This window comes from Cottoperca gobio, chromosome 5 (genome assembly GCF_900634415.1).
Source record: "Cottoperca gobio chromosome 5, fCotGob3.1, whole genome shotgun sequence".
NCBI classification, from domain to species: domain Eukaryota; kingdom Metazoa; phylum Chordata; class Actinopteri; order Perciformes; family Bovichtidae; genus Cottoperca; species Cottoperca gobio.
This window is the reverse complement of record NC_041359.1, coordinates 9470113-9496016: the sequence shown is the minus strand read 5'-3', so window position 1 is coordinate 9496016 and position 25904 is coordinate 9470113. Positions and strand designations below refer to the sequence as shown.

The 25904-nt window shown below is 39.7% G+C and overlaps 3 protein-coding genes across 41 annotated transcripts in view; 1 reads left to right on the top strand and 2 right to left on the bottom strand.

The window, feature by feature from the left end:
* cast (calpastatin) overlaps nucleotides 1-10716 on the top strand; it is a 35872-nt gene extending 25156 nt beyond the window's left edge. For 32 of the 39 annotated variants that reach the window (XM_029430926.1, XM_029430943.1, XM_029430949.1 and 29 more), the window contains 26 exons: nucleotides 608-646; nucleotides 1510-1596; nucleotides 1805-1945; nucleotides 2034-2120; nucleotides 2240-2344; nucleotides 2488-2604; nucleotides 2726-2818; nucleotides 2926-3030; nucleotides 3862-3963; nucleotides 4114-4230; nucleotides 4353-4445; nucleotides 5026-5112; nucleotides 5432-5545; nucleotides 5711-5788; nucleotides 5982-6086; nucleotides 6483-6599; nucleotides 6792-6902; nucleotides 7034-7141; nucleotides 7236-7340; nucleotides 7456-7536; nucleotides 7875-7907; nucleotides 8026-8166; nucleotides 8751-8834; nucleotides 9093-9122; nucleotides 9391-9497; nucleotides 9623-10716. In XM_029430926.1, coding sequence (XP_029286786.1) covers nucleotides 608-646; nucleotides 1510-1596; nucleotides 1805-1945; nucleotides 2034-2120; nucleotides 2240-2344; nucleotides 2488-2604; nucleotides 2726-2818; nucleotides 2926-3030; nucleotides 3862-3963; nucleotides 4114-4230; nucleotides 4353-4445; nucleotides 5026-5112; nucleotides 5432-5545; nucleotides 5711-5788; nucleotides 5982-6086; nucleotides 6483-6599; nucleotides 6792-6902; nucleotides 7034-7141; nucleotides 7236-7340; nucleotides 7456-7536; nucleotides 7875-7907; nucleotides 8026-8166; nucleotides 8751-8834; nucleotides 9093-9122; nucleotides 9391-9489 — 2379 coding nt within the window. In that variant the 3' untranslated portion in view covers nucleotides 9490-9497; nucleotides 9623-10716. Of the gene's footprint in view, nucleotides 1-607; nucleotides 647-1509; nucleotides 1597-1804; nucleotides 1946-2033; nucleotides 2121-2239; nucleotides 2345-2487; nucleotides 2605-2725; nucleotides 2819-2925; nucleotides 3031-3861; nucleotides 3964-4113; nucleotides 4231-4352; nucleotides 4446-5025; nucleotides 5113-5431; nucleotides 5546-5710; nucleotides 5789-5981; nucleotides 6087-6482; nucleotides 6600-6791; nucleotides 6903-7033; nucleotides 7142-7235; nucleotides 7341-7455; nucleotides 7537-7874; nucleotides 7908-8025; nucleotides 8167-8750; nucleotides 8835-9092; nucleotides 9123-9390; nucleotides 9503-9622 lie in introns of all 39 variants that reach the window. The other 7 variants (XM_029430916.1, XM_029430919.1, XM_029430917.1 and 4 more) reach the window with 7 other exon arrangements.
* Nucleotides 10717-11064: 348 nt separating this feature from the next.
* Nucleotides 11065-13713, bottom strand: cd8a (CD8a molecule). The gene is made up of 6 exons (XM_029432031.1): nucleotides 13541-13713; nucleotides 13064-13390; nucleotides 12882-12971; nucleotides 12692-12799; nucleotides 12432-12471; nucleotides 11065-11894 (listed from the first exon to the last, which is right to left on the bottom strand). Exons 1-6 carry the CDS (start codon nucleotides 13581-13583, stop codon nucleotides 11843-11845), a joined length of 660 nt encoding a protein of 219 aa, XP_029287891.1. The 5' UTR covers nucleotides 13584-13713; the 3' UTR covers nucleotides 11065-11842.
* Nucleotides 13714-20231: 6518 nt separating this feature from the next.
* cd8b (cd8 beta) lies at nucleotides 20232-24610 on the bottom strand. The gene is made up of 7 exons (XM_029432116.1): nucleotides 24479-24610; nucleotides 22872-23219; nucleotides 21801-21875; nucleotides 21395-21484; nucleotides 21216-21249; nucleotides 21060-21111; nucleotides 20232-20829 (listed from the first exon to the last, which is right to left on the bottom strand). The coding sequence occupies exons 1-6, from the start codon at nucleotides 24531-24533 to the stop codon at nucleotides 21102-21104; spliced, it is 612 nt and encodes a 203-aa protein (XP_029287976.1). The 5' UTR covers nucleotides 24534-24610; the 3' UTR covers nucleotides 20232-20829; nucleotides 21060-21101.
* Between the last annotated feature and the right edge of the window lie 1294 nt (nucleotides 24611-25904).

The window sequence follows — 25904 nt, the reverse complement described above, 5'->3', positions numbered from 1 at the left end:
CTAATTTGCTTGCAAAGTCGTTTTTTGTTGCCTTGACATAACTCACTGTCAACATGTTTTATATAGGGACTGTTTCTTCAGTTGAAAAGTAGTTCCTATGAAAACAGACAGTCAGATCTGTAGATTACAGTATTGGGGAAGTTTTGAAATGTCATTTTTTTAATGCTGTGCATCACAAACAATACTCCATTCACCTTCATTGTATTGGGCGGAGATGAATCGGGCTGAGTGACAAACCCCACATTTTTTGGGGGTTTTAGCCTTGAACTAAAAAACACGGTCCAGTAATAAATGCTGGCATCAAACAGTAGTTTCATAATCTACTCATTATTTTACTATCTTTTGAAAGGGGTCATTTTATGAAAAAAATATTTCAGTGCTTGTGCACATGCATTTGGGCGTGTGTCGTGCCAACAAACCCAGTCAGTCTTGTGTTTGCTACCTCGGTCAGAAAACACGGGAACCAACAAGACATTCAGATTTCAGATGCCATTAGATGAAAATATGTTGTGAATTTTCTTTTTTTTGGGCAGTGTTTGTTGACTCCCTGGATTACTTCAGTATTTAAATGTTTTCTTCCAATCTAATATGAATATGTTTATTCTAGCCTCCAGCTCCTGCAGATTATAAGCCTAAGGACGTTCCTGTAAGTAAACCTTTCACAACACACATTTAGTGGAATCAAAACCTCCTGCATTACACAAACGTTGGTACAGATCGGACAGCGACTCACCTTATGTAAACCTTTTCCAACATGTGTAAGCAAATGAGCATGCACTCGCTTTACACACACGTTCAGGAAGCACTGTTTCCACTGTACGATCTCCTGGTTCCTCTACAGTGGGGAATGTTGCATTGCACTGGCGGGTGTTGTCTCAGCAAACAGCACAGGACCCGCCTTCTCTATTCAAGCTCGTTGGTTCTTGTCCGACCAAACCCAAACACGCACAACAACATAGACACATGCCCGTGTGTTCACACACTGATAGATCTGTTTGATATCCGCCCATATGTAGGGTTACTATTTACTCACCCTCAACACACCCATACTTGCATCATAGTCTTCTCCCAATTTGTCTTCTCGTCTTGCAAGAGACTTCTTCAGCTCTGTGTCTCATGATCTGTTCCCACCCTGATACTTTCCCCCAGTGTGACTTTTGTTACTTTAGTGTAGATGTTTATCATATTTTTTCTAAATCAAAGGGATTTTAACTGTCAAATGTGTATTTTTAAGAGTTAATTTGTGTTTATTTTGTCTCCATGGAATGTAAAGGGTGTGCCTGTACTTTTCCTTCACTGTTGGTCCACACAGTCTGGTTTTTATTATTTTGCTCTTTTGTTTGCATTTGACTTGGCATGGTATGCCCTCTAGTGGAGGCTCACGTGGCTGTAATGAGACATCCTTTGGAGTAATTCTGCCTAAATGAATCAGATTATTAGTTTAAAAAAATCTTGTTGAGGTATTTTGTTGTTATCTGGTGGTGATGCATTGTCTCTTTTCCATCTCAGAAACCACTGAGCACAGACGAGGCCCTGGATTCTCTTTCATTTGGATTCACGCCTTCCACTGCTTCAGCTGCACCACAGAAGCAAGAGGTCAGAGTCTACAAGCATGTAGCACTCAGCTGCAGTCCATTCTCCACCTTTACACCCAGTGTATCCCTCTTGACAAAGTCCATACTCAAAATTCCCAGCTTTGCATGTCTGCTGTGGACAGTATCAGCCCTGCTAACGTTCCCGTAAAATTAACTTTGAAGTCTCTGAGTGAAGAAATGTATTGTCTAATGTCGTGTCTGTGTTGCAGAAATCTCAAACCTCTTCAGCAGCCGCTTCTGTGTCTGTGTGTGCTCCTGCACCACCAGCTGATAAAAAAGCCAAGATGGAGAAAGTTTCGGATGATTTCTCTCTGGAAAGTTTGCTTCCCGCTGTTACTGCCACTGCCACGGTACAGCAAGTTCACACCTCCTTTTCTTTCCACTTGACTGGTCAGAAAAGTTGTTATTCTTCACCCTTATCTCTCTTGGCTGTTATAGAAAGCAGCTCCTCCTGTGGCCGTCTGTCAAGCTCCTCCTGCCGATAAAAAAGCCAAAATGATGGACGCCAATCCCAAGACTGATGCAGTGAGATTTACCGGAGTTAAAGTGGACACGTTACTTTGTACCCACGTCCCTCTTCTTATTTCTAAACAATAAGTGACAGTTTAGTAGATTAATAGCTTCTTCTCCTGTTCTCTCCCCAGGGTGTCTCTATGTCTCTGGATGCTCTCAGCGCTCTTGTTGACACGTTGCCAGAAGACAAACCAAAACCTGAACTCCCCAAACTCAGACCTGAGGACATCGTCTCGGTATGAGCACAAGCAGCCACACTGTCTTGTCCTCATACTTTCTCTGACTCTATGGTGGACATTACAGTCAAGACACAATTACTGAAAATTGTACCACAGGACACAATGTCTTATTTCCTCCTTTTTTTCCATTTTTTTCACAGGAGGACAAACACAAGAAGGAGACGGGTGTGTTTGTGGGAGAGAGGGACGACTCAATTGCTCCAGAATACAGGTTTAATGTGGACGAACTGAAAAAACTGCCTGCTCCTAAACCTGAGGTGAGACGGGATCAAATTCACTTTAAGGCCGTTAAAGTATCATTGTGACATACATACAATAATAACAGGATATTGCTTCACATTATATTTCTGTCTTTGTTCTGTGTCTCTCCACCTGCAGCCGACCATTGGTACTGGTGAGGCTCTGGACTTTTTGTCTGGAGACTTCACGGACTCTTCAGCAGCGCCTGTTGTCCAGGCTCCTCTAGCAAAGGTACAGTGTAGCTCTGTTACTGTTAACAACAGACACAATTCTATGAATATAAAAAAAAATACATTATCTATTATTTCTTGAAATGTCGTCTCTGTCGGTTGTTGTAGAAAGCCCCGGCAGTTCCTCCTGTGGCTGTGTGTCCTCCTGCTGATAAAAAAGTCAAGAAGGAGAACATCCCTGATGATTTCGCTCTGCAGGCTGCAACTGCTACGGTACGGCAAGCGCACACCTGCTTTCTTGCAAACATCTCTTTGCTGGTCTAATGTTGATAAGCTTTGTCCATTGAGGATAAAAAGTGAAGGCTCAGATCTCGGCTCATTCAGACTTTCTTGAATGCATGCAGATTTCTAAACAAAAGTCTACAGCCATCTGTTAAACTGCACTTTGGCACAGTGGCTTTTGAAGCTACCTGCTAACATCATGCTCACAGTAACAACGCTAACGTTATTAAGATTAAGCACATTGTAACAATAAAGGGATACTTTAACCACAAAATGACCATTTGTATGCCAATTATATACCAGAATGTTGTGTCATCCAGTAGATATTACGATATCTCTCAGGATTAGTGAAACCTTCGACCTGCAGGGGGTCCCCAAACATCTGTATTGCCATGTTGTTAGCATTGCTAAAATCACAGCGGTTCAGGTGGTTTTAAGTTAAATGAACAATGGCAGTAAACTAAATGCCATTGTAGGCCACACACACCTCTGGTATAAATTGGACTACAGATACTTTTGTGGAAAAAACTAATAAATTAATATAACGTTTGATGTCATCCCTGTTGTCTGGTGTAGAAAGTTCAGTCCAGTTTCACTGCATGTCAAAGTCTTCAAGTCAAAGTAGAGAATACTGCTGCTGGAACGAACCTCACTGACAGGCAAGACTGGTCAGGTGAGATGCAGGAAGTTTCCCCCCTGCTTTTATTTCCCTCTCTTGTGTTTCTACAAGTTGCCTTTCATGTGGGAGATTTCACTAGTTAAACTATAAATGACATATATATGACAGATCAGTAAGAGCACACTCTCCTGTTCTCTCTTTAGGATGACTTCTCTCTGGACGCTCTCAGCGCTCTCAGTGACACGTTGCCAGCAGACGTGCCAAAACCTGAAGTTCCCGAACTCAGACCTGAGGACATCGTCTCGGTAGGAGCACAAACACTCACACCACAGAGTTCACAGTGTTTTGACTGCAGAAAGCCTCCAGCTGTTCACATATCGCTAGCATTTGTGTCAGCCCCTCACAGAAAGACTCACCAGGCATTATTATATCCTCCTCTTTTCCTTTTTTCACAGGAGGACAAACACAAGAAGGAGAGGGGTGTGTTTGTGGGAGAGAGGGACGACTCAATTGCTCCAGAATACAGGTTTAATGTGGACGAACTGAAAAAACTGCCTGCTCCTAAACCTGAGGTGAGACGGGATCAAATTCACTTTAAAGCTCCAAAAGTATCACTGTACTGTAATGACAGGATAATGATATACAATATATTTATTTCTCGTTCCTTTGTTTCCCTCTTCCCCTCTTTATGCAGCCGACCATTGGTACTGGTGAGGCTCTGGACTTTTTGTCTGGAGACTTCACAGACTCTTCAGCAGCGCCTGTTGTCCAGGCTCCTTCAGCACAGGTACAGTGTAGCTCTATTGTTTTAAAAAGTCTTTTCATATTTTCCACAGAAAACCAAAACCGCGTGTGTGTGTAAGTTGTATTTATTCTTTTACTGCCACAGTACAGCCGGTCTTTTGGCTGGTCGAGCCACTAGTAATGCTGATAACCTTTGTCCATTAAGGGTTAAAAAAGTCAATATCATGGACTTGATGTCCTTTCATTTGGACGTCATAGAAAAAAGACTTCTTATGCTTCGTATGACTTCAGATCTTCGTATCATTCAGGCTCTTTCTAAAGTATCAAAGTAATCCAGGTGTGAACAGGAACTACTAGCAATAAAGCAGCATGCAGATTTGCAAAAAAACAAATAAGAGTCTCCTGCCTTGCTAGGGGCTCTGTGAGGCTGTACTTTGGCACAGTGGCTCTTGGAGCTACATGCTAACATCAGCACGCTAACATGCTCACAATAGCAACGCCAACATGATGTTGTTTATACCTGGCATATCCACCGTCCTAGTGTAGCAAGTAAGCATTCTACCATTTTCTAATCGACTAACTATTAATATAAAGTTTGATATCATCCCTCTTGTCTGGTGTAGAAACATGAGGACACTTTAATTGTGTGTTATGGTCCTCCACCTGCTGTCATGGCTTCTGTCATCACCCCCGTGCCTCTTCCTACACAGGTAGGCCTACAGTCTGGATCAGTTACTGATATTTGTAGCCAAAACCTTCAGGGTGATGTAGGCCTACAGATAAATAATTCCATCATTCCTCCTGGTTCCAGTCTTTATGCTAAGCTAAGCTAATCGTCTCCTAGCCTCATATTTATCACACAGAGTGAGTGTGTCTCATCTAACATCTATCATCAAGAAGCCACAAGTGTATTTTACTAGAATGTCAAACTATTGTTTTATTTTAAGACCTGGTTTCGTGTCAGGATTTACTGCTTTTCCCCATTTCTTTAGTTTGTTATCGCTGAAAGCTGTTGTTTCTGTTTTCCAGACCAAAGTAGAAGATTTGTCAGCTCTGGATCTCCTTTCTGGAGATTTTGTGTCTTCAACTAAAACTTCTGGACTTCAGGCACCTGTCCCTCCTCCCACCAAGAAGACCCCAGAGGTAAAACTATTGGTCTGTGTGTGTGTGTGTGTGTGTTTCTTAGTGAATATAATACATGGAAATGATTCTGTATTCTCAGCTATGCGTGCCTGTCCTTGTGTTCTCTGTCATCCCATTGCCTTATTCAGTCTACATGTCCCACTGTATGTCCCTGTGTTCCTGTAGAAAACGGTTTGTCCTCTGGAACAGCACAGGCCAGTTGATGTCCTCCATGGACGAACACCACAAGCAAAACCCAATCAGGTAACTGTGAGCATGCAAAAATACTTTTTTCTGAAATGCTTATTTTTCTACTATATATTTATTTTATATGTGTTTCAACTGCACACATAGAAAGATAAATTATCTTTCTACTCAACTACATTTGTTTAGCTTTAATTTACCATCAACACTATCACAGTTGCATAATATACTTCCTCTCCTGTTCTCTCCTCAGGGGGGCTCTCTGTCTCTGGATGCTCTCAGTGCTCTCAGTGACACGTTGCCAGAAGACAAACCAAAACCTGAACTCCCCAAACTCAGACCTGAGGACATCGTCTCGGTAAGGGACACGCATAAACACCCAAAGTGCTCACTCCCAAAACACACACTGTTGTTTGGCGTCATCTACAAGATTTTGTTGCCTTAAGATGTGGTACGAAATAAATCAATGATACACATCGTAGTGGTCGATCGGTCGAGTTTTTTAATGGCCAATGCCGATATATTGTTGCTGAGATTTTTTGCATCTGATAAAATACAACAATTTATTGATAATAGCAAATGAGACACAACATTGCTGAACTTAAATGAACATTTATTTAACACTGCTGTAATTGTCTGCATTGTCTCTGTTTGCTTAAGTAGATCTGCAAAACCATGCTCTTGTGCACTTATACTGTATGCAGTAAATAATGTTCCCACCAGGTAATGGTTGTTCCTTCTTCTCTTTTCACAGGAGGACAAACACAAGAAGAAGAAGGGTGTGTTTGTGGGAGAGAGGGACGACTCAATTGCTCCAGAATACAGGTTCAATGAGGAACAACTCAAAAAACTGCCTGCTCCTGAACCTGAGGTGAGACAAATTCACTTCTAATTGAAACTTAGATGTACTGATTGTTTGTTGGAGATCAACATTATGAAGTTCCTTCTTCGGCAATGATTTTTTTCAACCATAGAAAAACACTATACTATATTTCACCTTAAAACTGTGTCCCATTAATATATTTAAATCATCATTTCCCTTAATTTCCCCCTCCTCCTGCAGCCCACCATGTGTACTGGTGATGCTCTGGACATTTTGTCTGGAGGCTTCGAGTCCTCATCAGCTCCTGTTGTCCAGGCTCCTGTCATTACCCCCTCGGCTCCTCCTGCACAGGTACAGTGAGGATCTAGCACCTTTTACTAAAGCCCTAACAATGTGATGCAAAAAGTCCAATAGAAGTAATTACAATTTGAAATTCAGACTCAAAAGCACATTTTTGACACTTCATTCTGTCACTCCCTCAGTCCTCTGCAGACTTTTCTCTGGATGCCTTGGCGGGAGAATTTGTTTCCTCCTCTGCCGCTCCAACGGTGAAGTCCGCTGTTTGTGTTCCCACAGAAACTGCCGCAGAGGTAAGCCCAACACACGTACAACTCAAGCCTTTTTGGACTCTATAATGCTGCAGTTGCATGATCAGAATCTTTTTGTCTGTGTTTGTGCACTCAGCTGTACCCAGGAGCAGACAATGCTATGGATGCTCTGTCAGACACCTTGAAGGATATCACACCCGCCCCTCAGCCCGTCCCACCTCCTGCCAAAGACATTGTCAAGGTACCCAGCGTGCATTCAAGAGCATATCCAGCACGGGAGAGAATTCTTTTTAAAATTTGTGCTCAAAAAGGTCTGCCAGTCACTTCATCTGTCCTGATGTGTCTGGTTGTTGCAGGAGAAAAAGGTTGTTGAAGAAAGGCTGGTTAAGATGGGGGAGAGAGACGACTCTCTGCCACCAGAGTATCGACCCACTAAGGTAACACAAGTCTTAGTACTCCCTCTGTTACTGTTTGTACAGACATTTGTGTATCCCAGACAATAAATCATAAAGCCCAACAGCCTGGCTGTAAACATTTAGCCTTGTTAAACAACAATGTACGTTTTAGTAAGCGGTTGCTGTGAGCTTGATTGAAACATTTTTTAACTAATGAAATGTAAGATGTAATAAATAAAGGAGACATTGGCTTTGCTGAGTAATTGCCTTAAACTTTGAATGAGGGGGTTGATTTGAAGGTGACGGGGACCTGCTTGTTTACAGTATATACTGTGGTAGTACTTTTACTGTTTCTAATGTTTGTCAATTTCATTTGAAAGGAAATGGGAGAAGCACCTGCACCACCCAAGGGGGTAAAAATGCACACACACTCACAGAATATGACAGGAGACAGACGAGCACTGTTAGATGCTATAAAGTACACTGTGTATATACCACATGCAGATCGTTTTATTTCCTGTCTTTCTGTAGAAGACTATGGATGATAAAACAGCCATGGACCTGCTGTCCAGTGACTTCGGTGCCGCTGCTTCCAAGCCCGCTGCACCCGCCGCATCATCTGCTGCCACAACAAAGCTGGAACCTCCTGTGCTGGACTCAAAGCCCCTGAAGGTAACACGGATAAACATTTTGACATTGTGAGAAAAAGCACATTTCATTTAGGTGAGACAGGTCATGTGCATGCTGGCTCGGTGGAATGGCTTACCCGGGACACTTTATGAGCCACAGTTAATATTTGTAGATCGTCCTTTTATGACAATCATAATGTCTGCTGTGAACAAGGCCTATTATGGTCACATGTGATGTGCTGTCATGTTTCAGTCCTTCCCAGAGATCACTTCAAACAAATGCTTGCTTCGTATTTTCTGCTGTTTTTAGATACAACCTTTACCAATTAAATTCAATAGGCTTGATTTGCATGAGTGTAACAAAGACAATATTCCCAACTGTCAAGTAAAAAGGAGATTATAAAGAAAAAGAAACAATTCATAAAATCAAGCAATGTAAGGAGTAGTGTGTGTAATAGTTATTGTTCCACCATGAAATTAGCGATTGAAAGCTGGACATTTATTTATGCAGAATTGCTTCAGATTCTAATTTAAACGACTGCATTAGTTTAGTAAATGAATGCATTATGAGATGATCATGTTTGATAAGTTTGCTTATCATTTAATGTATGTATTATTCTTTCCTAGCCAATGACTGGTGCTGTCCTGGACTCCCTGTCTAGCACTCTGCTCCCAGATGTCCCAGAGTTCAAACCTACAGACAAACCAAAGGTAAAATAAGAACTGTGTGAGATCGCTCCATCTGCTGGCATTACTGATACAGCAAAATGTAGAGTTTGACATATAATGGTAAAAACCTTGCTATGGAATAAAAGCCGTTCATGTATACTGATGTTCGGCACTTTTAGCTTTCATTGTTACCTGGCGCCCTCTACTGGTTATCTACTAACATTTACTGTATCAGTGGGCACTTCCTCCTCGAGCAGCGATGAGTTGTTGAGCCTAACCAAGGTGTCAACTTTGTTACAGGGCAAGAGCAAGTCAAAGTCAAAGTCTAAAGTAAGCAACCTGCCTGCTGCATGAAGACAAACAATTCTGTTGGATTTGCACGATAATGGACAAAATGAATCTGTACGCTTATGATTGAAACAAATCTCTCAAAAACCTCCATCTGTGGAGCCTGCACGAAGTTGCATGGGATGCACGCTCCTGTCTCTTTTAATTCCCCCAAATATTTACATCCAATCTGTAGAATGACTGCATGCAAAGGCGCTTCTCCTTCCTTTCCTTTCTATATATATCTTTTAACTTTAACCTTGCATTTCAGAAACACCAAGCAGAGGAGCCGTCTCCCACTGAACAGCTGCCCGCTCAGCAAAGCTCCGACGTTGTGCCGAGATCTACAAAGAAGGAAGGGAAGAGATAGACCACTTGGTAAGGTTTGTTTTGCTTTTGCATCATTTTACCTGATAAAAGATGGTCAACATTGACGAATAATAATAATAATAATAATAATAATAATAATAATAACTGACTCCTAAATGTGTCACCTGTTGCAGGTTGTCGGTGCAATATGTCCTCCAGGCCAAAGGGACTCATCAGTGAGGGAGCTGCTCTCTGGATAATGATTCTATTTTTTTCTAAATCGTCGAGAATGTATACTGGATGAAAGATAAACTAGACACACACACACACACACACACACACACACACACACACACACACACACACACACACACACACACACACACACACAACACACACATCTCTGCATGCAGCTCCTTTTTTGCTCGGTTTCACATGTATTTAAGGATGAGAAGGTTTTGGTTTTCTGTGGAAAATACTTTTTAAAACAAGATGGAGAATGAAATTATGACAAAGAAAGGAGGGAAAGAGAGATTAAGTCAGGTTAAAATCTTTAGTTTTGTGGTTGGGGGGTTGAGCGTGCTGAGGAAAGAAAGGCGCTGCCCGTCAGAGTCCTGCATGTACATCTCAGCTGACAGTTTTTCCAGTGATGCACTAATATCACAACACACTGCTTGTCTAAACCTGGTGGTGTTGTGAGGTTGGTGGGAGCAGTGGTGACCGTCGGCTTGCGTGGGAGGAGCAGTACGTAGTGGGTGTAGAATATCAGGATGTTTGTGCAATCTCGATGTACACAGATAAGCCAAGTTTTCTATTATGATCGGGTTGGATGCCATTAAGACACTAGTGTACAGCTTAGTTTGCTTATATTTTGGACAGCACATAGTGAATATATGGAGGTGTTCTTCTTAATTCTGTATCAAAGAGCTTTTTGCAAATGCCTTTAACTTTCTCTAGAGAAATATGTCAAAAGAAGGGTCTTTTGTATGTATTTGGCCTTGTAGAAAAAACATTTGCCAAACATTGGTGTCCAGAAGTGCACTTAGTGAACTGAGGTGGATACAAACGGGTTGAAATGCCCTTGCTTGTATACTCTAAACAAAAAAAAGAGTTTTGCTCTACAAAACACTGTATAATTTAGAAAGGGCTTGCAACTGTAAAGTCAAAAATCAATATACTGCCCAAATGTGTTTTTTCCATGTCAAAGGTTTTGTGTGGTTGTGATTCAAAAGATATGAGAGGTATTTTAGATGAGGGAATGCTAATTAAATAAATAAAACAAATTGAATGTTGTCGTTGCCGTATGTAGAGTCTGGTTTCTTCGATTTGTGCCTAAAATGAGAAACAAAAACGAACATGAACTGCCTTAATATGTGGAAAAATACAGCAGGAAATTAATAAACACTGAACGGGAGCCGAATCTCCTCTTCTTCTTATCTTTCTCTACTCCCGGCTTACTGGTTTTTTACTCTGCATGCAGTTGTAGAAGCTCACTTCCTTTTGACTCGGAGGAGCTTACAGCCAAACATGTAAAACTTTATATTTCTGCGCCAAGACCCTGAATGATTGATGGGGATGCAAATAAGTTCTTGTGCAAAAACAAAATACAAAACATGAATAAAGATAAACGTGGTTATTCATTTAGTGATAATATATTTTATTTATTTTTTACAATATTTCAAGTTACAAAAACTCAGAAAGAAGGATAATTCTAAAATACTGTACATCCAATTTAACAAAAGAAAGAAAAATGTCTCATTACCTTCAAACCACAGAAATTTGAATTGTGAGAAATTGACTTGATTAAAGAAATTATCAAAACATTTCAAGTTATCCTCCGTTAACTGCAGTTATTAAATGTTTTCAAGCTAAAGGAAAATTAAGTTCCAGTTTAAAAATGTTTAAATCCCAACCTTAAAGGAAGGTACAGTAATATAAAACTCAACGTAGGGAGACTACGCAGAAGAAACTGTTTAAAATGATCTTTGGCTATTTACAAAAGCAAAATTAGTGCAATACAATATTTGCATTAATTTTAAAACAAACATAAATCTGCTTACTTGTAATATTCTCAGGACTTCAGTGGTTTCTATTATTATCAACAGTCATGGGGATAAACAGACATTTCATTTCACGTTATTCATTAAATGTTGATTCAGAATGTGACAGCGAAGCTTTATCGTCCATCAAACCACGATGCACTTAAAACTGTATTTTGGCGATAAGGATCTATGAATGCATTTGATACATTGAATCCTCAAACACTTTTGATATTGCCTATCACAATCAATAAGAACCTTTTAAGTTGGCAGCAAAATATTCATCATGATGGTCATTAAACTTCATTCAGCAGGAAAACAACGCTGTGAAATATTTGCTGTTTAAAGAAATGAAATGAAATGACACCATTTAGATTAAACATGTCTGTTGGTCATCATTTGTTTTCCAGGAGCCTCCACCCGCGGTCTGTGTGAGATAAAGAAGATATTTAAAATGAATAATAATGATAATAATAATAATAAATAGCTTATTTCAAGTACTCAGTTCTGTGGTCACAATGGAATCACAAAGGGAACGCAGCGCCGCAGCTACAACTGCAGAAACTGAGGTCACGTCTCCCGTAATATGTTTACATTTGAATTTATTTACGACAGATGTGAGACTATATTTAATAAATAAATAGGTAAATAATTCAGTATTTCTCTACTAATATTCCTGGGGGTATGGAAAAGGCTTTGAAAAGCACTTTATTTTACAGACGTGTAATTTCTCATTTCCTAAGAACAGTACTGGAAAGAATTTGGTACTTTTTTAATTCATTCTTATTTCCTTGAAATTACTTCTAATAAATTGTAGAACTTGCAGAAAATATAATTTTACAGCTTACTCAATAAATAAATATTTTACTTTCATTCTGGTGTCTGGGGCGGCCTCAGTATTTCTAAAAGTCATGCTATGGCCCTGAATGGAAAGACAATATAATAAAATAAAAAAATAGCTTACTTTCTTTTGTAATGGTGTGGGCATCTCCGTGTCCTTATCTCTACAGCAAATCAAGTGTTAAAAATGTTGTAAATCATTGCACATCCATTACAGCAAGATCATCCACGTTTTAAATCGAAAAAAAGCAGAAGAAAATAAATTCTGATTTAATATTCTTTGCTTTCCAAAGCACAGAAATGTATTGACTGCATAGTAAACATGTAACAAAATGGCTACATAAAGGCTTGTCTTCATGAGGTTTAGATATCGGATGAACCTACGGTTGCAGTACACGGCGGTGATGATGAGGAGTAGAAGAAGAAGGCCACAGCCGCCGGCCAGTGGGCCCAGGATGATTGGAGTACAAAACATTTGAGGACTGGTTTCCCCTGCGAAGCATTTACCACCAGCATCATACATAATGAAGATGAGAGGATCTCACTACACACAAATGTGATCGTGAACATTTACCTTGCTTGTTACAAACACATGGCGTGGCAGTCGTGCAGATATTTAGATTGGTGGCCTGCGATGCTTTATCTACTGCGACTTCAACTTTTTCTGAAGGGAAAAGAAAGATGTGATAGAAGGTGATAATGAAAATCATCCATCATATCATCATTCGATAAAAATGCACGAAAAACAAAACTCACCCATGACCAGTCGGGTTGCTATGCCGAATTTCAGTTCATTGCCTTTGAGAGACGCACAGTTGTAAACGCCGCTGTCACTAATTGTGTTGAATGAGCGGAGTATTAGGACATCTTGCTGAATCCTTGACTCACTGAAGGTTTTGGAGAAGGAGTTTGTGACGTACTTGGGCATGCCATTGTTGCTGAAAGATGCAATGAATTCCATGCCAGATGTGTCCAGAAGTCGAAACCAGATGACCAAGGAGCCTTTCTCTTGAAGCGCACAGTTGATTTCAACCAGCTGCCCTTCCTTTACGGTTTTGTCTTCACCAGCTCCTGAAGTCATTTCTGAAAGATGTGATACAATGAGAGCGGTTCTATCATCCACCTCTCTGTTTTCAGGTAACCAAAAGCAAAAGACGATAAGAAACAGACCAGAGCACACTGTGAGGTGGCCACACAGTCTCGAAAAGACTTAAATATTCATGTTAAACTTACTTTGACAAAACACCAGAATCACCAGAATCCACTTTTGGTCCATTTTAATGTTGCAGACGACAAAAGCTGCTAAACACGTCTTTGTGGTGTTTGTTGGAGCCTGCTGGGAGATAATTTAGCGAGATATCAAACCACGCCCCAGCTGTAACTTTCTTCTCTGCTGTGTCAAATGGGCTGATTGCAACGGAGCGTTGCAGAGACATTCTGCAAGCACGGTCGTGGTCTGCACAACATTTTTTAGTGCAGCCCACCGATCTGCTCTCTACATCTCTGCCACTAGTGTGAAGCATCGAACAGCAACTCTGACACACAAACGCAGCAGTGCACAGGATGCAGGCTGAAAGAAGTTTAAGAAGAGTCTGTGTAGCAGCCCACCTTACGCAAACACAACTCGGCACTGTGTTGGCACAAATCAAATGGTGAATTTCAAGAAGTATGAATTTCAATAGAGTCGTCTTTATAACCAACGTAGGCAAAAATGTGCCTGCTGCAGTGTCCTCGGGCGGCAGGGCCTCCGCTCTGCAGCTGACTGTGACCTCCCTCCTGGTTTTGATATGACATGGAGGAGCCTCCAAAGGATCGAGAAAGTCCTTTGGAATTCCAGAAGTTGCTTTTTGTTGATCTTCCTGGTGAAATGTCTTCTTGTAGTCACACGTGTAATGGATCTGAACAGAGTTGAAAGACAAGTAGAGGGGTGTCACTGTGGCAGAGGGGTCTGATAAGATTACCACAAGGTAAAATAGAAAAATGGAGTACAGATCTCCACCGGGTGTATCTCCATCTCCCCTCCCAAGGAAAGAAGAGTTTTATACCACTCAATTGTCCCTCCAGGCTCCCATACGGTCAGGGATTTATTCATCCCTTCATACGTCCCCTACTGACCCGGAAGGCGACGCATGGTTCTTGTCCAGGCTCTTGTCATCTCGCACCTTGACTACTGCAGCTCCCTCCAGGCTGGACTGCCTACATGTGCCATCCGACCTCTACAGCTCATCCAGAATGCAGCAGCCCGACTTTAACCTACCCAAGTTCTCCCACACTACACCGCTCCTCCGCTCCCTTCACTGGCTAACAGTAGCTGCCCGAATCTGCTTCAAGACTCTGGTGCTGGCCTGCCGTGCTGTGAATGGATCAGGCCCTTCCTACATCCAGACCATGGTCGAACCATACACCCCAGCTCGCTCACTTTGGTTTGGCTTATTTGAAGCTGTTGTTCTGCACATAAATGATTTCACCTGTTTGAAGTTAATGTACTTGCAAGATTCTTGCTGCTCAGAGTTGTGTCCTCATGGTTGTTTGCACTTATTGTACGTCGCTTTGGACAAAAGCGTCAGCTTAACTGTAATGTAATTCATCTCGTATCTTGCCCAACTTCAGTGGATCATAACACATCTGATATGGAATTATTCTGCAGATTCTCCAGTTCAAAGTGTGACCAAACGATCAATGTCAGTTTTTGAGGCACATCAGAGGCCAAAATGTGGCCGGCAACAAGCAGGTGAGGCTTGTTTTTTACCTGATTGCCAGAAATACCTTTTTGCCACTGAAGCAGTAGTTAATCACTTGCGGGCCCTACCGGCCGGTTAAGAGGAGTCAGCAGTCAATAAAATAGTTGTTTTTTTTAAATTGTAAATTACTGCAACCACAAGTAAATAAATAAATGTGCGCAAAATTTATCAGGACGAAGGGTCCAGTAGTATGTGAGATTAGCTGCAGACAGACACAGATACACGCACGCACAAAACATGCTCTCTCCCCTACCCCCCCCCCCCCCCCCCCCCCACACACACAAGTGCAAAACAAAGTGCACTGATCTCATATTCTGGCTGCAGACATACATTAGATTTGCTGTTTGACCACACAGCAAATGTAAGCACACACACCTGCCTGCCTGCTGGTGTGTGTGGTTTGCTTCCTGTGTTCAGAAGACAAAAGGTAGAGTGAGGTAGGCCTGCAGAATGTACTTTAAGTAGTAATTATTAATTAAATGATTCACTCCGACAGGTATCACTGAAATAAACCTGTCAAATTGTAGAATCGCATTCAATAATCAAAAAATGACAAAGTATGTAAATGACATGCTAAATTAAAAAAGTTTCTTCTGTGTTGCTCGGCTTTCCACACCCGACACCCAGTGTAAGTACGTTATCATGCAGTGTTACATTCACTGTGGCTACGTGAACAGTTTAACTGCTAAATAGCAGCAACATTTATTTATAGCTCTATCATTGATTAAACAGTAAATCACTGAATCATGATTCACAAAACTGCTTCTACTTTGTTCGGATAACTCAACATGTTTTAAACCTGACGGCTTGTGGCCCGTGTAAAGCTGTAAGAAAAGATCTTAGCACAATCAATAGGGATGAAAATAGGACCCAGGTTTTAAAAAAGTATTTTTTCTTTAACCAAAGGTCATAGCTTCTACCCTAGCAACACCTACATTACAATACAGGTCATTTAACAGACGCTCTTATCCAGAGCGACCTACAGTGAACTCCAGGGGCAGTATTGAGCTCTCAACCATCTGGTGTTGTGTTACTAGGCCACCACCAGCCTATTCTAATGACCCAATCGAGCATCATGTCATCTGTCACTTCATGTGAAAGCTTGTCTAACAGTGTTAGGGAAGTGAAACTCCATTCAGATGAACTGAGAGCGCTACCGCAGCTGTGGCGCAACTCAGGGGCCCGTCCTATTTCCTTTTCAGTGATGGAAAGTAAATGCACCGATTTATAGTGATGGGCAACAAGTGCTGACATTTTGTTCTTCTGTGGGCGAGTTTTCCGTTCCATGGGTGGGAGTAGAGAGATAAAGAGAAACAAACAGAGAGAAAGAGACAATATTGTGTCTCTTTCTCTCTGTGCTGTAGAGCCTTTTCTCTACCCTGTCACATGGTTTACTCAAAACGCAGACGCAGATTATTAACTTAACTTTGTTTTTTGTTTTTCATAAATTACTTTGACATTGATTTCAAATGAAACCATGATAGAAACCAGGGTGAGGTTTCGCATGATGTTTTCAGTAAGCAGGGGATTCTATTGATGTTAGAAGGGAGACCCAGTCAAAACGCTCTGTTGGCCCACTTCACCTTTCCATTCCTCTGTTTCAGGTTTGAGTCACTCACAAACACACCTGCATGGGCTTCTCTATCTTAGTCACACAGGGAGTCTCCAACCTGAAACTGACATCTGTGTGTGTGTGTGTGTGTGTGTGTGTGTGTGTGTGTGTGTGTGTGTGTGTGTGTGTGTGTGTAGTGTGTGTGTAGTGTGTGTGTAGTGTGTGTGTAGTGTGTAGTGTAGTGGGTGACCAGGGGAAGCCAGTGAGAAAGAGAGTACCTGTACAGTAGCATCGCACAGCTTGACATTCAAATGCAGTGAGAAGACTCATCTTTACAATCTGAAAATAGCAGCACCTTCATTAGCAGTTGCTTATTCACCAGTCCTTCATCACTTTGGCTCATCTATCACTGCTCTGCTGCTGTACCGGCAGTTCACGGCATTATGGGATATGAAGTTGTGAAAAGGAAACTAAGAACAACAAGAGGAGTAAGTAGAAATGCAGAGCTTGGAAATGGAGCTGAACTCATGCAGACGCCTGTACACAAATGCATGTTTGCTCATAATGTCTTCTGATACTTCCTGTTAGGAAGTATAGATGTAGATGTAGGTTTTGGAAAATAATTCAAATGTATCTTTTTGGCTATTGCTAAAAGAGCTAAAATCAGGTTAACAAATATGTTTTTTTGAAAACAAATAAATGTGTAATTATTCATATTCGAACACGTCGTGTAGGGTACTCATCCAGTGGACCTTCAGTTTGTGACTTTGACTGTAAAATGAGCACAGACCCCGCAACGCATGAGCATATTTATATATATTACAAAATATATTGTCAGCATGATTTCATCACAAATAGTCATGGTAGTGTCACGGTATTTGTACGATTAAACATTGTTGCTTTACATTTACATATTTGAAATCAGACGTTTTTACTATTCATACCATCAAGTGATTTATTTTGCTGGTGTGTATGCTGCATCATTTATATGTAATGGATTTAAATGTAAAACGGTTGCAGACATTGATATACAGCATGATGTATATTAATATACTGTATGTAATATAACATTAATAATGATAATAATAATACCTTTTATTTGTAAAGCGCCTTTCATAGCTAAAAGCAATCTCAAGGTGCTACAAGACAACAACAACAACAGACTCAAGGTTACGCTCACCAGTGGAATAGCTTTGAAATGTACGTAAGAAGTAAACAATATTTTATTGCATCTCTGAAGTGTTTATTTCTTATTCATATTCACGAACATGTATAAACTATAAATCTCTTGCAGAAAATGCGGAGGAGAACATTTTCAATGTTAAATCCCATATTTCATGTGTCTATTATCACATACGCTAATATGTGAACTTATCATGTGAAATTGTATTTTAAGTGTCTTTTGAAATATGGAAAATAAATAAAAAGTACAAATGCTTACAGTAAAGATATAGATACATGTGATTATGGTGCCACTTTTTGTGCTCTTCTGTTGTTTTATGATTCTGTTAGTCTGCGATGTGCTCGGTTGAAATTGACAGTACATGACACCTTTAGAGGAACCCTGATGCCTTCTTGTATCATTTCTTAGTGTAGACTGATAAAACAAAGTAAAAGTAAATAGTGAAGTGTTTATAAACTAAATAGAATATACATTTTTTTTAAAGCATCTGTTAAAAAACATTTAAACAAATATATTGTGTACAGCTTGCCGTTTCTACATTTATTTTATTTCTACAGTGTTTTAAATATCCACACCTGTCACAAGAAAACAATCCTCTGTGTTAGCCGTCTTACAAATCTACCGCTGCCATCTGCATTCATTCATGTTTCCTGGAACTGATGAACGTGTATAAATGATTTCCTCAAACGTTGATGCAGAATCATAATAATATGCTGTACACACAGTTGCTAGTTTATTAGGAAAGCTGTCTTTTACAACAGCCCTGCCATAAACCCTGGTCTCATGAAGGTCATAATATTCAGTTTTCTTTATTGTCTTTTTGGAGGCTTTCTTTCTGCTGGTGAACTGTGCTGCGTTATACTGAGAAGCTTTTCAATCCTTTTGTTCACCCAATGAGTCTAGCTAGCAACTGAATGTAATCTTTGTCTACTTTGCTTTGATTGTATATATATGTATATATATATATATATATATATACATATATATATATATATATATATATATATATATATATATATATATATATATATATATATATATATATATATATATATATATATACAACATATAGGAAACCATTTGAAATGGAAAGAGAAAGAGTTGTTGATGAAGCAGCAAAGCTGTTTGATTTTATTGATTTAATTTAAACATCATCAACACTGTACTGTTCTTATAATTAACTGGAATAGTCATTTATGACTTACAAATGAATAAATAAACACACTTGCTTACCAATACACACACACACACACATGTACACACACACACATGTACACACACACACACACACACACACACACACACACACACACACACACACACACACACACACACACACACACACACACAGTTAATAATCATGTACAGTGCATTGTATTTTTAAATACTGTATTATATCCAATAAAGCAACACTGCAACAAGAAATGCCTTAAAGTGTTTTTTTACTACTGTACTCATTTCAAAACTGTAACGCTCTGTGTCTCTGTCAGTGCTTGTGGTTCAGTCTGTGGCATTTTTGTGGTCTTTTTGTTTCAGAGACTAGATGAAGAGCTCAAAGCTGAGTGAAGCGATAGCATCTCAGTGAACACGACTCTATCTCTTCTCTCTCCAGCACACACAGGAAAGGGTCGCGCGCACTCACTGAGACCCGAACAACCACCAACTCATTTGTTTCTTCACACTCCTCAATCGCACAGGTGTGCATGTGTGTTGCTTGTGTGTGTGTGTGTGTGTGTGTGTGTGTGTGTGTGTGTGTGTGTGTGTGTGTGTGTGTGTGAGAGAGCGACTGCAAGAGATACACACTTATAAAACAACATTTTTAAAAATGAAACATATCTGCTATAAAATAATGTTGTAGCCTATAATTTAGGATCATGACAATAAAGCTTGTTGGTACATACTGGAGGCAGTTCAACAGAAAATGAATGTGAGGCAAGTTTACACATCAAAGGTAAAGATGAAACCGAACCCTCACTCACCTACTCAACTTCCACCAAACACGATATTGACAATAGATGTAGAACACCCACTTCAGAACCTCTTTTTCTTCTTTTCCATACGCGTGCACATAAATCGTTTACACATATACGTCAACACTACAAACATTTTGAAACACAGGACTTCTTAGTTATCTGTGCACACTTCATAACTGTCGTTGGAGACAGACACAACGTTTGGCCTCAAGCTTATACCTGGGTCATTCCTGCTGTTGCAAAAGTGCCCTTGAACAAGCTGTCAAAGCGTCATTAACCTGTGATCTTTTAGTACTTAACTGTAGGTACATATTTTATAGATCCTGTATATATAATTTCATAGATGCAAGCTGTATAGACTGTAGGCACTGAATTTTCAATTCTGTTTGCATCTATAAAATGTGTTTATAGATGCATTCAATAACAGAAAACACAAACACTTTTATTACCTCTAAAAAGAAGAGTCAGCACTGTATTGTGATTGGAAATATACAATTTTATTGATTTAACAGAAATATGCCCACAGATAAATCAACTTGAAGGTGTTGTTTTAAACAAAATGCTTGAAATAATTATGAGACAAGAACGTAAATAAATAGCAGAAAGAGCAAAAAGCAAATGAGCAAATACTATATTTCAAATTTAGTGGTCAATGTGTTAATGTAAATAAACACTTTTAGAAAAAGTACTGCTCTGTTGTGTTCGAATTTAATATTGATGTAAAACACCAAAGCTACAGATGACAAACCTGCTGAATTGAAAAAGCATGTGGATAAATGATGATGTCATCTGCATATTGACAAAAAAAAAAAAAGAAAGATCGATGTAAAGTTACAGCACAGAGCTTAGAAGATGACGTGGTGGAGCTCTGCAGCTGTCTTGTAAAATATGTAACAAAAAAATAATCCATATATTACAATATGTTGCTGCTCTTGAAAACATCAAACTCTTCTCTGACTGGCGCACATTTTGCAGTTAATAAACACGGCATGTTGTCAGCAGAGCTGATCTTCAGAGATGTTCATGTCCTTCATGCTCCACTGGATGTCGGCTCAAGTGAAGCACCTCAGCCACTGCAATCACAGAGACAATGTTAGTGTGCATGAAATATTTTTAGTCTTCATGCTGCATAAACAACCTCTGATTCTAGCACATATTGTGTCTTACTTAAAAACTGTTAATTAACTGTAACAGTTTTACACCTAACTAAACTAAACTATTTGTATAGTGATAAAAATCACACATACAATAAACATTTTTCACAGCTCACAGATAAATAAAATGACACACATAAGGTTCATACTTTGAGTCAGATATAAGCCGTAGATGCATTGCTTTGGGTCATCTACCGCTTCCTTAATGGTGAACGACAAAAGAAAGAGATTAAGTATGGTGATAAATGTAAAGAATCTTGAAATTATAATATTTAGATTTTACACCATTTGTAGTTTCTACTTACTTCACAAAGCGGTGCCGACATTTTTTGGGTAGCCCTATAAGCAAGAATGGGCACAAACGAATGACAACAATTCAGAGATACAACAAAATATGTTTTTAACTCTTACATTTCAAATTGGTCTGATGAGTTTGACAACCATTTGTGAGTATAATGTGCTGACACGCCGGAGGAATACTCACTGCTGAAGTAGTACAGTGTGCAGATGAGCGCTAGAGCCAGGGCCGCAATAAGTCCAACCAACGGCCACAGAACCAGGGAGCCGCAGCCATCTAGAGCAAACATGTACGGTACATGGTTTTATATACATGTATTATAGCTTGTTGCATTGTAACCAGGTAATATAATCAATCATTAGATGGTTATTTCTTTAAATAAAACCTGTTATTACATTTACTGTCCAAAACTACCTCTATTGTATTTACATCATCGCAATCTGGTGCATTACAATATACACAGACAAAAGTGCTTATACATCATAAGACATGTATAAATTAAAATGTGTAAAAAGCAGCGCATCAAACAACCAACACACCGCCACAAACTTAACAATCTTTTTCCTTAATAACTAAATCCATAATAATTTACCCTGTGAAGATATCTTGCAGTGACAGACCGACTTGACAGGTGGTTTTGTCTTAGGTGGTAATGTTGGAGGGGTCTCTGTGAGATAAAGATCAAACAACCATGAAGACAAGCGATGACTACACAGCAGTGAAACGAAAATGTGAAGAATCTTTTATGGAGGGGAGAGATTAAAGGAGAACCACATTATTTCTGTTATTCTGTCCCTATTTCTCATCTTATCCATCATAAAAACGAATTCTCTCGACAGTACAAATACATGATGTATGTTGTAAGTCTGCGCGTTACTCTCCAGAACAGTCCGGTTAGGCCAGTGGACAGTTATTCTTCAGATTCTTCTCTTTTTCAGCTCAATTGATGAATAAACTGTACACACACATCTAAATATATACCATACTTCTATTGTAACTATGTCATTTTCTTTTTATCCATGGTCTTCATTTCATCTGTTTTTTAAATCTGCGTTCATGTTGACAGGTGGCACCAGCCAGTCAAAAAGTTGAAACTATATTGTACTAATATTTCTCATGCATGCCTGTTACATGCATACATCTCTTAACATACTTTTTTTTTTTTTTTTTTAAAGCATCCACTTAGTCTATGTGGTTGTATCAGACCGCATCCAGGGAAGCAAGACTAACTTTAAGAAGCTCCATGATTTTGGTCAGAACTAATAACTCTGGAGATAAAAACAATAAGCACGTCACATTTTGAACTATTATTACTTTTTTTAAAGGATGGGCTAGTAGTTAGTGGAGAGTTATACTGTATGAAGCATAAGAAGACGGGGGGACGCGAGACAAACTCCCCTGGATGAACGCTACATGGTACGTAGCGGCATACAATTACTTTAGAAGTCACAATCTTCATTGTGCAATACATTTAAATATATTGTTTTAGATTTCATAACGCACCAGGGGTTTGGTACAGATCTGCACTAACTCAATTAAATAATTTCCTCCTCCACCTGCCACCTGAATTCCAACAGATGTACTGAAACGCTGGCGGCTGCTTGATATATTTTACTTGTATTCACTGCTGTAAATGAAACGCTTGGGATTTTAGCATACAAACCTCCCGGCCGAAGAAGAATCCCAGGCTTCCACGTTTCTGTGTTTTTCTTCCCACTGAGAACACAAGAATAAGTTCCTGCGTCCTCTTCTGTCACACTCATGATGTGTAGCACAAAGGATGTAGTGCTCTTGCTTCTAAATATGAACCGTGTTTGGTTCACATCCTTCCCATAGCTAACACGGTTGGCCTGGTTGCATTGGCCGAGGAACTGTATTTTATTGTGGTTGGAAATACTGCGGAACCAGTAGACAGAGTCACCGTTAGCGCAGTCGCACTCAATAGACTGAGTACTGAGGATCTCGGGATAAAGAGTGTTGACGGGTTCTTGCAGCAGGATCTGGCTCGAACCTAGGAGTGGAAATACAGGGATGTTTTCAACGGACACATGTGTTTGGTACATTCAACAACTCCTACCGTCCAGTATGGGAGTTACGGGTCATATATCATCAACAGTCGGTCAAGGCCGAACACCCAAACTCCTTAGAATTGTGTATTATCTCAAAATGGTGACTTTTTGAATGTCTCAAGCCGACTTGTCGATCATTTGGTGTGAAGGTTTTGAGGAAAAGCCTTAAGACACAGCAGTGCATGTGCAGTCTCTCTGCTTAGCACATAAAGTACTAATTGTAAAAGCACAGACAAGTACTTGTGCTTCAAGCTAGGCAGGAGAAACAAACGTAGGTTTAAATATGGGATAGAAACACAACAACAATCACCAAAAGTGTCGCAAGAAGGAGAAATGAAGCGGAACTGTGAAGAAACCTCTTGTACGTATTTCAAACTCTGTGAAGGTGACCTTTTGAAATTGCTATATTGGGAGACTGATTTGGCATTTATGCAATGTTTAAGGGATGCCTTCAGTGGAGGAGCTATGTCATCTATCTTTAGAATCCGTTCCAATGCCTGTTTTGTGTGTTTTCGAGTCAGGTAGGTCGGCATATACCTGTTGCAATCACTAGACTTATGACATATCTAAAGATAAGCAGAAATTCAAAGGCTTCCAGTGCGAAAGGTTAAGGCTCACTGGTACTCAAGTCTTTGGATGATCGTTTCGCTCTGACAAACATAAAATGCACGAATTACGAATTAAGATTGCACCAAATTGATTTCATCTTTACCCAATGAGTTATGCTACACAGTACTAATACAATATATTTCAATGCCTTGATAGAAATATAATATATCATTTTTAATTGAAATACCGCAACGCACAAACAGGTTTATCACCACTGTACCTTTAATCCATATTCAACACATTACAGTGATGCGATTGCACAACAGTATCAATAACTTATACCAGTATATGTTGTACAATTCTGAGATATGAAATTGTAGTAACTTCCGCAGCAGTTTGACCATTAAGCTACAGTTTTCACAAATGCACCAAAGGCTACGCCGTACTTCTGCTTAAACCTTCCGTGACTATTAAAAACTAATTTCACCTCTTGGCACAAAATATAGAAAGAACTGTATTTAATGAATGTAGATGCCATTTAAGTTTATGATCTAAGGTTTGAGTAGACAACAACACATCCCTCGCTACAGGCCCCTGACTGAGTTATGATGTCGAGAACGCCTGAGAGAAGAAAGGAACTTAGTGGTCTTACCTGATGTCCACAGAGATGCTGTCAACAGTGTCCATGCCAGTGGCAGCACGATCATTTTGTCCGGTCGGCAGCTTGTGTACGTACGCGCCTGTGTGTATCGAGTGGTAGCTGAGGGACGGTGCTGATACTTTCTTTTCCTGCTATCTATCTGTCAATGACGATGGGAGGAACTGAGCTGACAGGGTTACACCCAAGTGTGACACACACAGGGCCTGTCGGAGTAGGCCGCACAAATGCCAGGGGACTAACACACACACACACACACACACACACAGGTGGAAAATCTTAATATAAAATGTGCATAAAATATAACAGACAAAAAGCGTATTTACTGTAGAAGCAGAAAAATCATCTGATTCGTCCCCTACAAAAAACAATTGTGTTGTCGCCTCAGAGATGTGGTTTGTTAAAATGCAGTTCAACATGCATGACATACATACTGTGATCATGACAAACAGCTGAAAACGTGGTGATGTTTCATCAGAGCTGACATGATACCACATGTGGCAGTATAAAAAGTTGTATATTTACGGAGCAGCAGTTTGCAGTGCTGTGGTCTCTGCCCAGGTGCATGACCTAGAGCTCAGCAGAATCCTACATATGCAGCTTCATGCCCCCCTGCAGAGCACGGCGAGGGAATACCAAAGTATTTAACTTCAGGTACTGGAAACGAAGGATAAGTGATACAAACCCTGATCCACCATTCTGGACATTATTGTTAAATATATAACGTACTTCTTTAACTTGGTGGAGTATAAAGTGTATCAAGACACACATTAAGAAATTACTGAAACAAAACCCTGTGAGATTTGTGCACGACAAACTGATGCAACGCCCTTTTGCAAAACAAATCCCATACATTCTGAATGTTCTCACGTATCTTCTGTCAAAAGGTAGATTTATATAAAATTCCAATAGGAAAAATTAAGTAAAATAGTTTATGAATGAAATCATTGGTTCTCAGTTAGTTTATCAAAATGAATAATTTAATATTTAGTATGATGTTTTTCAGTTCAACTTGAATTTTAAAGAAACTGCTCTCTGAATTTCTCCAGTTGACAATGAACTGTTACTTCTTTTGTAACATGAATGCTAATATGAAAGATCAAATGAAGACATTTACATTCCAAATTTCGTAAATGACAGAAGATCCTTTCTGCACAAATTAATTCAAGACTCCAGTTGAAAAAAGTAGCAAACTGTCTTCATTCTGTGCTCAGGGGCGACGGGCCGATGTATGTATGTATGTACTGTATGTACGTATGTATGTACTGTATGTATGTATGTATGTACTGTATGTACTGTATGTATGTATGTATGTATGTATGTATGTACGTATGTATGTACTGTATGTATGTATGTATGTATGTATGTATGTATGTACTGTATGTAATGTATGTACTGTATGTATGTACTGTATGTACTG

Excerpts from the sequence above, each read along its gene's own strand:
- cd8a (XM_029432031.1), bottom strand. The coding sequence starts at position 13,583 with ATGGACCAAAAGTGGATTCTGGTGATTCTGGTGTTTTGTCAAA. Across the intron at positions 12,800-12,881 it reads ATGTGTTTGTAACAAGCAAG|GGGAAACCAGTCCTCAAATG; the intron begins GTAAATGTTCAC and ends AATGCTTCGCAG. Across the intron at positions 11,895-12,431 it reads CCACACCATTACAAAAGAAA|ACCGCGGGTGGAGGCTCCTG; the intron begins GTAAGCTATTTT and ends TATCTCACACAG.
- cd8b (XM_029432116.1), bottom strand. The coding sequence starts at position 24,533 with ATGATCGTGCTGCCACTGGCATGGACACTGTTGACAGCATCTCTGTGG. Across the intron at positions 23,220-24,478 it reads AGCATCTCTGTGGACATCAG|GTTCGAGCCAGATCCTGCTG; the intron begins GTAAGACCACTA and ends TTCCACTCCTAG. Across the intron at positions 21,250-21,394 it reads CACACTGTACTACTTCAGCA|GGCTACCCAAAAAATGTCGG; the intron begins GTGAGTATTCCT and ends TCTTGCTTATAG.